We start from the raw sequence: 10,254 nt of genomic DNA, 5'->3' as shown, positions 1-10,254 counted from the left end.
AGTGTACTGACACAGCCCAGACAACACGGAACTGAGATGAGATGCTATCAAAAATCGTCTCGGGGCTGGAGAGACGGCTCGGTAAGGAGACTTTACTTCTTGTACAGGGTCTGGGTTCAGTTCCCAGCATCCACACGGTAGCTTATATCTATCTGTCACTCCAGTTCCAGGGGATCTGATTAGGTCTTCTGAAATACACTCTTCCCAGGTATGAATGTGGTATAAATTTTAAGCATTGATAGGCATAAAAATGTAAAGACTCGGGGCTGGGGATTTGGCTCAGTGGTTAGAGCGCTTACCTAGGAAGCGCAAGGCCCTGGGTTCGGTCCCCAGCTCCGGAAAAAAAAAAAAAAAAGTAAAGACTCTTGCGTTAAGCCACACAGAGTCCACTGTCTATGCTCATCTCTCTCCAGTGAGGTGCAACATAACCTTAAATCCCAGGAAGCTAAATTGGGTCCCAGAGGAGCCATTAGGGTTAAGCTAATGGCTAAAGGAGGGTCTAAAAGGAATGTGCGGCCTTGTAAGAGAAAACTAAAGTTCATACTGCCTCAGGAGGGTAACTCCCCAGCACACAGGATCTCTTGTCTAAACAGTATCTGAGCCCAATCAGGAAAGGGTAAATTAAGCACTCTGCCCTCCAATGCCACAGGAAAAGGAGCAGTATCCTGTGCTGGCGGCAAAGTGGCCAAAGTCAAAAGTCCAGGCACACCACGTAAAGGACAGCCATAGAGGAGCAGCAAATGCCGCTAGCTGACAGTGCCGGTGTACGGCACTGGACTCCATTCAGGGCTGTTCACAGGTCTTCAGAAGGAGCTCCAGCATTGCCATCATTTCTCAGGAGAACACAGACTACAACGGTACCTGGGGGAGACACCCCTGCACACAAACAGGACGCTCACTTGGAAGGCATGCGTTGGCCTCTTGTGATGGCTTTCGGGGCGTACTGCAGACTGGGTGAGCCCCAGTTGTGGGATGGGTGTGCTTTGGTTCATTCCAGCCACATCACATGGAAACGAGGCCGGAGTCCCCTCTGGCTGTCAACTGGTTTCCAGAAAGCACAGAAGTTTCCAGAAATCTTGAAGGGAGGCTGGGCAGGGCTTCGGTAGAACACAGCCCCTTCACGAAAGGAAGGAGCTTGGGAGTAGGTTTCATCCCACTGTGAGCCCTGCCCTGAGGAGCCCCTCACACAGCAGAGGCCTCTTCATCTTTGCCAGGAGCTGAGGCGGCATCAGGACACTCAGGTAAGACTTGGCCCTCACCTGAGCCGCAAGATCAGAGGAAGCAACACTCAGGGACAGGCCCTCCCCAGCTCAGCAACAGCCATACTGACCCAGCACGGCCAGAGTCCCGGCTGAGCTGAGGCTGACCCAGCAAGAGACACAGCTTTAAACCAACTTTGTGATCTTTATTGACGGGTGACAACTTTATACTCCGAGGAAGCACTACACTGTGTATAACAGGGACATGGCATCAGAGGTGTGGCAGACTCCACAGCAGACACCGGCAAGTGTCCGTCCCTCTGCCCACTGTTCATGTGCACACAGAACATGAATGCGATTTGAAATCTGTTCACGGTGATAAAGTTACAATCCGCCAGCCACCTCTGCAGCCTGACGTCTACCCACATGTCTGACCCGCGATGTCTATGTCAGCAGTTTCCCTCTTGCAATCATTTAAAATTCGTTTCCTGTTAGGAACCAGCAACATATTTTTTTTTATATTTATCTCCTTTTGAAGTAAGAGCTATCTCATCTCTGATAACTGGCTCATTTTTGTCATTTATCAAAAACTAAAGGGTAAAGGAAGAAAGTGTGATGAATTAAAAAAATTATTTTTTTAAGGAAAGATAAAATTCATTTTCACAAATTTACAAGAGCTGCTGGTGCGGGACTTATTCCACTACGCATCAAACTGGGACCCAGTGCGAGCCACCTCCCCAGGGGCTCAGGAACCAGCGGCTCTTCAGAAGCGGCGGCTCGTGTGTGTCTCCTCACTCAAGCCACAGTCCAGTCTGAAGTCAGAGTCAGCATGAGCTGCGCTGTGCAGACCCCCCAGACATCTTCCATCCAAGCCCCCTGGCGCAGAGGGAGAGCCTCTCTCCACAGAGCCACTGGAGAGGCGGGCGGTTAGTGAGCTGGGAGATATGGGAGACAGCGTCGGACACACGGGCAGAGCTACAGCAGGTCCACACGGCGGTAATACAGGAGGTAGGCGGTGCGGTCAGCACTTGGTCTCACCACCTGGTACTGGTTGATAACCTTGACCGTCTGGTCATCAATTCGCAGCCAGCCGTTAAGCCCAATCTGGAAGACGTCCGTGGTGTAGTGGCCACCTGTAGCACTGTTGCCATGATGGTAGACCACTGGAAGACAGCACCAAGCGGGCAGCCCGTGAGAACAGCCCCTCACCCCACTGCCTCAGACCCCCACCCTCACACCCTCCTCACCGACCCCCACCCAACTGTTCCAAAGGGAGGTGGCACCACAGGAGCCTGCAGGCCACTGACTCAGGCGGATGCTCACAGACAGCAACACTCTCTCCTGTCAGCCACGACTCAAGGCAAAAACGGGCACAAATGCTTTACAGACAACTGAGCTCTCCTTGGACCCTGTCTGTGGTGTGTGTTCCAGGGCATTTTTGCCTGGTACCTTAGACTCTCTGTTCACTGTGGTTTTGAGGGAGAAGAGGGCAAACACACTCACCTGCGAACAGCCTATAGGTTCTGTGGCATTTAAAGTTTTTATTTTTGACGCCTGGAGAAAGCAGTTCTGAAAAACAAAATAACAACACTTCAACAAAGTCTTCACAGCACAGCAGCACTGGTTGGTGACAGGGCCCTTAAAAACACCCATCCCACTTCGAGGGTCAGCAGGCATGGCCCAGAGCGGTGTGAGAAGTGAACCCGAAGGTTCTCACAGCCACAGGAGACAGGAACCGGGGTATGCAGGGCTGGGACAGGAGGAACAGACCCAAGAGGATCTCTCTCCAAGATCAGAGCAAGACACCGCTGTCTTTTTCTTTCCCAGATCTCTGTGTTCTGTAGACTGCCTGGCCTTGCCACACTCCGGCGTACAATCTAAGATGTTCACCCACATGGTGGAGAGAGAGAACCTACTCCTACAAGGTGCCATCTGATTTCCACATGAAGGCCAGGACATAATTAAAGGTGAGCTCTGACCTCCTAAGCCAACAACACACATGTGCTGTGGCATGCACGCCTACCTGTACATACAAATCACACATACCGTAAAACAAACCTTAAAACAAACAAAAAAACAGGTTTCCTTCAACCTGTCTCTTAGGGCTCTTCAGAACAGGCTGTCAGAGCTAGTGAGACAGACGCCTCAGTGGCTGGAGCACTGGCTGCCCCTGCAGGCACCAGGCAGGTATGTGGTCTCCCTCTGACACGACACAGAAGCCACAGAAAGCAGTAGCCAGCACATTTCTGCACAGGCACCATGTCGCTGTGGGGGAGGGCATCCCCAGCCAGCCCCGGCTGCTCTCCTGCTTTTCTGATCCAGTCACATTACATCTCCTTCCTGTATTTGCACCAGGCAAATCGCTGTAATAAGAGTGCATGGCCAGCCTGGTCTATATAGAGAGCTCCAGGCCAGCCAGCACTTCATACCGAGACCCTGCCTTAAAACAAAAACAAAATATAATGGCTCAGTGGTTAGGAGCACTGGCTACTCTTTCAGAGAACTTGGGTTTGAGCCCAGCACCAACACAGTAGCTGGCAGCCACCTGTAAGGCCAACGCCCCTTTGGGCCTCTGTAGTCCGCCAAGCACACAGTGCACACTCCATACCGGCAAACCATCCCTAAGTCAAAGTTAAAACTAAGGAAGCCACCTTGGCGAGCATTCAGTATAGAGACCCACAAATGTCAATAAAGCTAAAACAAAGAGTCCTAACTGGTGACCAGGCGGTGACAGGCTGTGGGGACTGCAGCAGGCACAGGCCGGCATTACCTCTGCTGATCTCCAAGTCCACAGGGTACTCGATGTTCTTGACGAGCTTCTGGCATCCGCCCGTCTTCTCATAGACGAAGCGCTTCAGGTGGAGCACAAGGACAGGGGGAAGCTTCTCCAGAGTCACTCTACGGCTGACTTCAACCTGGGACAAAGTAGCCTGGGTCACAGGCCCGCCTGGCTGCAGCAGCCCCCCTGTGGGCTTCCACAGCAACTCCCAACAGCTCCCCAGCCATGCCTGTACCCCCATGGACCCCTGTAAGGAGCCCATCTGTGGCCTCCAAGCGAAGTCTTTGGCTATGTGGCGACACAATGGCCGGAAAGACAAGCTGAGTGCAGAACGGCTGGAGCTGGCATGACCAGCCTGCGTCCCTTTAGTGCTTTCAAGGCTCCTGAATCTTTTAAAACATCCTAAAGCAGCACCAACAATGAAACTTAATGCAGTGTAAGTCGGAAGATTGCGGACGGCCCTGCTGCAGGATGAGTCTCTCTGCCCACCTGCAACTGTTCCCGGCTACGCCTGGTGTTAGGGTTTCTTTTGGTTTTCTCCACCAAATGTATCTTCAGTTGCTCACTCCTTACTTGACCCTGTAGCCTCTGCACTCCACTGTTCACAGCTTTCCAGTACCACGAACTCTTCAGAAAAGCGCCACCCTAACTACCCAGCATTCATCCTGCCTTGTGACCTCAATGCCAGTCTGCAAAAGACCTGAGAGACAAGACGGCCTCCCCGCAGAGCAGAAGAGCAGGCCACTGAGAGCCAGACAACAGCCTCTCCACAACAACAAGGCCAGCTCCTAACTGTCCAGGACGGGACACTCAAGACTTTATCCTCGTCATCACACTGAATAGTCGCCTGACTGTCCCTAATGATCAATGCTTTTGCAACACAGACGTGCCTGGAACTCCCTTCACATCCTAACTCTTCTGCTGGAGGTAGGCTGGCTGCAGACACCAGGTGGACTGAGGAAAGGAGACACGGAGCAGGGTCAAGGGCAGAAGGGAGATAATTCCCTCAGTCACGAGAGCCAGAGCTGCAGAGCAGCTGGGGGGCCATATGGTTCAACCGCTCCTTCCTGACAACCCGGGGCTTCTCAGTAAAGCAACTGCGTGAGAGGCGGACTCAAGTCAGCGTCCAAGCATCTAGAAGGCTCCTGGTCAGCTGTGCGGGAGCATACCTCCTGCTTGGTCTTGGTGGTGTAGCCCTGGACAGACTCTCTTGCCACCAAGCTTTCCAAGGCATCCTGGACTGTGCGAATCTTGTCGGACTGGATGTCCAACTGCAGTGTGAAAAATGGCTGCAGCGTGGCAGATTCTTTGGAACTCTGCTGGTAAACCACAGACCTAAAAATGCAACGGAAAACACAGAAGAGTAAGAGGCCACTGTCTGTCATTTTCCCTTAAGATTAACTGACAGAGAAGGAATCAATACTCAAGTACGTTTACTCAGTATCACAGGACCAGGGACAACAGAACAGCCAAAACCACCCTGAATTTAAAAATAACTCCGCTGACTACCAGACCCTGTGATTAGCAATTGATCTGCACATTCTCCCGGCTTGGCTGAGGGGCTTCGACTTCCAAACTCTTCACTTGCACAGCAGAGCACAGCACGCACCAGCTAACAAACTCAAGCAGAGTGGGATGGGGAGTGTTTAACTAAGTGTCACAGCCTGTTCTAGTGAAATGGGGACGTGGGGGGATCCCCAGGGGAGCAGGACTTTTAAGGCTGCTCTCCTGCTATAAAAACATCAGGAGGAGGAAGGGTAACAAGCTAAGGATAAAAACCACGTTAGCGATCCGGGAAGAGAGGTGAGCAGCCTCGCAGCTAAGGCACTCAACCTTGTTTTCTTACTTTTTTTAATTCATCTTTCTTTTCCTCAGTTCTGAATAAAAACCATAAGTATGTCTCATCTCTCACTTAACCTCATCCAGGGAACGTTCTGAGACTCAACAAAGCAGCCTGAGTCCTAGTTTATGAGCAAAGCAGAGCTGTGGGAGGAAACTCCAACTTAAAGGGACAGATAGGCACCCAGCCGAGACCCTTTCAGAGTCCAATGCCCCAGCCTTCCTCCAGAGTGCCAGGCAATGACTGACACTCCTAGGGTTCCCAAAAGGAAGTTGAACAGCATCAATGAAATTAAAGCAGGGTGGGGTGGCGCACTCCTCCGATCCCAGCCCTGGGGCAGTAGAGGCGGACAGATCTCTGAGTTCAAGGTCAGCCTTGTCTACAGAGTGAGTTCCAGGACAACCAGAGCTACACAGAGGAACCATCTTAAAAAAAAAAAAAAAAAAAAGTAAGTGCAGAAATCAAGACCCTCTTGACTCCAAAACCTTTCATTCATCAGAAAAGGACCACCCCCTCCCCCCAAAAAAGGGTCTCTCTAGGGAAACTAAAAACTGCAGAAAGACAGTGACTTGGGGCCGTCCCTGGTCAGAATGAAGACTCTAATTCTGTCTGAAATGCAGTTCAAGTCATCAGGTCATCCGAAGTCCTCATTAGCTGGGTGCTCAGAAGGCTGAAGCAGGAGGACTGCCATGAGTTTAGGCCAACACGGGCAGTAGAGACCTTGCCTTAGATAAACAAAACAAAACTGGAAAGAACTCCTTGCCTAGGCCCAGGGTGCTGCTGGGATGGACCGTGCTTGCTGGTGCCCATGATGCTGGGTTCTAACCTCAGCACCTCATAAGCTAGGGTAGGCTGCATGCCCCTGTAATCCCAGCACTTGGGAGGTGGGAGAGCAAGGATGACTAAAATTCTCAAAATCATCCTTGGCTGTGGCCACACCTACCGTTGAGTGTAAGGACAGTCTGGCATACATGAGACCCTGAATAAAATGAAAATAATAATTTCTTATCTCTGCTTTTGTTCTTTGAAAAAACCATGAAGTTGACCAGAAAAACCTCACGGAAGCTACTGAAGCCAGGGCCAGCACAGAGGCTGAGGTGAGAAGGGCAGCCTGGCTTCTTCTCTGCTGTCACCCTTAGGGAAACAGCCCATGTTGCCCCTTAGTGCAGTGTGCTGTGGCAGCCTGTAGTCTGCTGTCCCTCACTGCCCTGACTCCTAACTCGGGGCTGGATGGCAAGAGCAGCAGAGGGTAGCTTCGTTCCTCTGTTGCTCACCGACCTGCCTATTTATTCCTCCACCGTGGCTCGACTCAGGGGGGCTGTGTCTGCCAAGATGAGTCACAGTGGCGACGTGTAGGCAGGGATTCCTAGACCATACCAGATCCATTAGCCCCATGAAGAACACCAGAGGAAAAGGGGGCCTGTGCCATGTCAGCGTGGCTCAGCTGGGTCCTCAGCCCTCCCCATGGGGGCCACAGAAGCAAAGAGAAGCTTCTGAGGCAGGGAGTGCAGACTCTGCTGAAAGGAGCTCAGTCTGCTACTGAGTGGACTCACTCATTTGGCACTGGATGCCTGAGAAGAGACTGGTTTCCAATACAGCATCCAGGAGATCGCACCCATTGAAGCCCACTGACTCATCTTTAGACGATAACTCGGGGCTTCTGAAGTAACTCTAAAGTCTTTCAGAAGGATGTCATGAACGAGCAGAAAGCTGTCTGAAGGACCCCAGGTCACATGTCCTCCTGGGCCAGTGTCTCCCTCCGATCCTGTCACATTCTAGCTCATGAGGCTCTGGCCTCTATTCCGTCTCACCCATTCAGTTATTTCCTAGATAAACAGTCTATGTGTCCATCAAAAAGCACATGGATAAAGCCACTTAGGTGGGAATATGTAACGGAATATTACTCAGTCTTGGAAGAGGAGATCCTAACATTCGTCAGAACAGGGATGGACTTGGAAGACATCATACTAAATGAACAGAGCTGGACACAGGACAGCCATGTGTGCTCACGCTGCTATAGATTTAAAAGCAAAGTCACCACAGTGATGTGGGGGAAGAAAACAGGAGGTCCAGGACACAGGGCACAAAGCATCAGCCCTCGGGGTACGCGGGTATACGGAGGTGGGGGGAGGGGCAGAGCACGGCTGCTTTCATCTGACAGGGAGAGGGGCACCATGGAAGCGGGGTTTCTGTGCTGACCAGTTTTCCATGGCCAACACTCCACTACCTGTGTGCATAACATCCTTCTATAGACTTTAACACATGCACTTAATAAAAAGTACAGTGATACAATGCCTCCAGTCGGACAGGAGTCTCTGTTACCAGAACAATCAAGTCAGTTTGGCTTCCTGACTTCAAGTGATGGGCCAGCACCCTTGGGGGCACTGAGGCACACAGCCCCTGAGAGCCAGGCCTGAGGAAGAGCGAATGAAAGCCAGGCAAAGCAGATGGCAGGAGGAAGGATACAGACACTCACACTCTCTCTCTCTCTCTCACACACACACACACACACACACACACACACACACACACACACACACACACCTTGAGAACATGGAAAAGCACAAACCTGATGTGTCCACCGAAAATGCCAGTGATAGGCGTCTGAACGAAATCCGCCTGCCGGGTGACAGACGTCTTGTTCTTGGGACCCACTTGCTCCCACTCGTCCTCACTGCCCTCGCCTGTGTCTTCCAGCTCCTCATCCTCTATCAAGTGGCTTCCGGGCCCATTAGAAACAGAGTGCTCTGAAAAGAAGAGGATCTGCTGAGTCAGCTTTCCTCAGAAACAAAATATCCAAGCAAGTGCAATTCTGTGAGAACTGGCTAAACAGATTCATGAGGATCCGCTGAGAGGCTCAGCCGGCGAAGCCATGCTCTCCAGACCTGACAGGTGAGTTTGATTCCTGGGACCACATGAAGAAGAGAACTGACTCCTCCTACAAACTGTCCTGACCTTGTCACCCTCTCCAGTATACGTACGTATACATACATACGTGTACACACATACGTGTACACACACACACACACACACACACACACACACACTCTAAAAGAACCAAAATAACAACAACAAAAATGCAAAAAGCAAACAAACACCCCAAAACCAAAACAGGTTGTCAAGCAGTGGTGGCCCATACCTTTAATCCTAGCACTTGGGAGGCAGAGGCTGGCAGATCTGTGAGTTCAAGGCCAGCCTGGTCTACAGAGTGAGTTCCAGGACAACCAGGGCTAGAGAGAAACCCTGTCTAGAAAACCACACACATAAAAAGATCTAGTTATGCTCTACACTTAAAGTCACGGTAAGCAATTAAAGCAGCCAGCCACTCTGGACACTGGGCTGCAGTGAGCACTGTGTGGTAGCCATGCTCAGACACCAAGCTCTGGAAATGCCAAGTGCGGCAGGGCACAGAGAGTTCTGGGCCAGCCAGAGCATCAGAGAAAGACCTTGTTTCAAAAACCAGAGGCATTCACATTCTTTGGACAACTGGAAAAATTTGAAGACACTCTGTAGTAAAAGTGACACGGGGTGAGACGCTTCATCCTCAGAGGACGCTCTCAGCACAGGACAAAATCTCAACTGCTTCCTCCAACTTCCCACCCCTAAGACAAGCGGGTACCCCGGAGTGAGCCTGTGCCCACAGGGCCTCCAGCCCTGTGTTGTGTTTTCCTGTGTCGCCGCTGGCATTTGAATGTGAAATGACCAAGGGCTCTGGAGCTCAACACTTGGTGGCACTGTCTAGGAAGGAAGGATATGGAGCCTTTAGTAGTAGAGGCTGGGGAAGTACATTACAGGGGGCTTGGTTCTGAGGGCTTAGGGCCTGGCTCTATTCTCTGTCCCCCCTCTGCTCCCCGTGTGTGGGTGAAATGTGGTCATTTAGCTTGCCACAATGCCATCCACTGCAAGGGGTGCTACCCCTCCGGAACCCAAGCCAGAGCAAACCCTTCCACGGCCTCAACCTCTCTCTCAAGTAAAAACTGGAGCAAAGCTGCACGAGGGGATACAGCTCAGGAATCCGAGCCTCTTTCTCACTACTGTGCTGGGTAACGGGAAGTAGCTGCTTATCTACGTAGCTAAGTGCTATCGGTGTATGCGTGTGTGTGTGTGCGCGCATGCCTGTGCACGGGTGTGAGTGTGTGCGCGCGCCCGTGTAGCATGGACACGCGACCTTTAAGCCGCTCTCAGGCAAACAGTCTCACACAGAAGAACCTACTTTCGTGCGTGGGTGAGAGAAGCTTCTTCAGGCTCAGCATCTCCTCGTGGAGTCCATTGAGGATGAAGCCTAGGTACTCCTCGGCGTCCTCCTGTCGGCCCTGAGGACAGACATGGTCACATTAATTCCAAATGGCTGGAGTGAGGCCCGTAGAAGCCCCAGAACCTACACCTCTGACGAACGTTCCAGACCAGCGCATGCAAAAATGTTCTGTCCTTTATTT

At 51.6% G+C, this 10,254-nt stretch overlaps 1 protein-coding gene across 2 annotated transcripts in view; it reads right to left on the bottom strand.

Moving 5' to 3' along the window:
* Positions 1-1,384: 1,384 nt before the first annotated feature.
* Positions 1,385-10,254, bottom strand: part of Usp10 (ubiquitin specific peptidase 10) — a 42,268-nt gene continuing 33,398 nt past the window's right edge. For both annotated transcript variants that reach the window (XM_008772609.4, NM_001034146.1), the window contains exons 9-14: positions 10,032-10,131; positions 8,388-8,565; positions 5,148-5,313; positions 3,970-4,114; positions 2,703-2,768; positions 1,385-2,362 (exon numbers count right to left, since the gene is read on the bottom strand). In XM_008772609.4, the coding sequence (XP_008770831.1) occupies positions 2,175-2,362; positions 2,703-2,768; positions 3,970-4,114; positions 5,148-5,313; positions 8,388-8,565; positions 10,032-10,131 (843 nt within the window). In that variant the 3' untranslated portion in view covers positions 1,385-2,174. The remainder of the gene's footprint in view (positions 2,363-2,702; positions 2,769-3,969; positions 4,115-5,147; positions 5,314-8,387; positions 8,566-10,031; positions 10,132-10,254) is intronic.

This window comes from Rattus norvegicus, chromosome 19, assembly GCF_036323735.1.
Source record: "Rattus norvegicus strain BN/NHsdMcwi chromosome 19, GRCr8, whole genome shotgun sequence".
Lineage (NCBI taxonomy): Eukaryota > Metazoa > Chordata > Mammalia > Rodentia > Muridae > Rattus > Rattus norvegicus.
The sequence above is the reverse complement of the archived record's forward strand: the minus strand, read 5'-3'. Positions and strand labels throughout refer to the sequence as shown.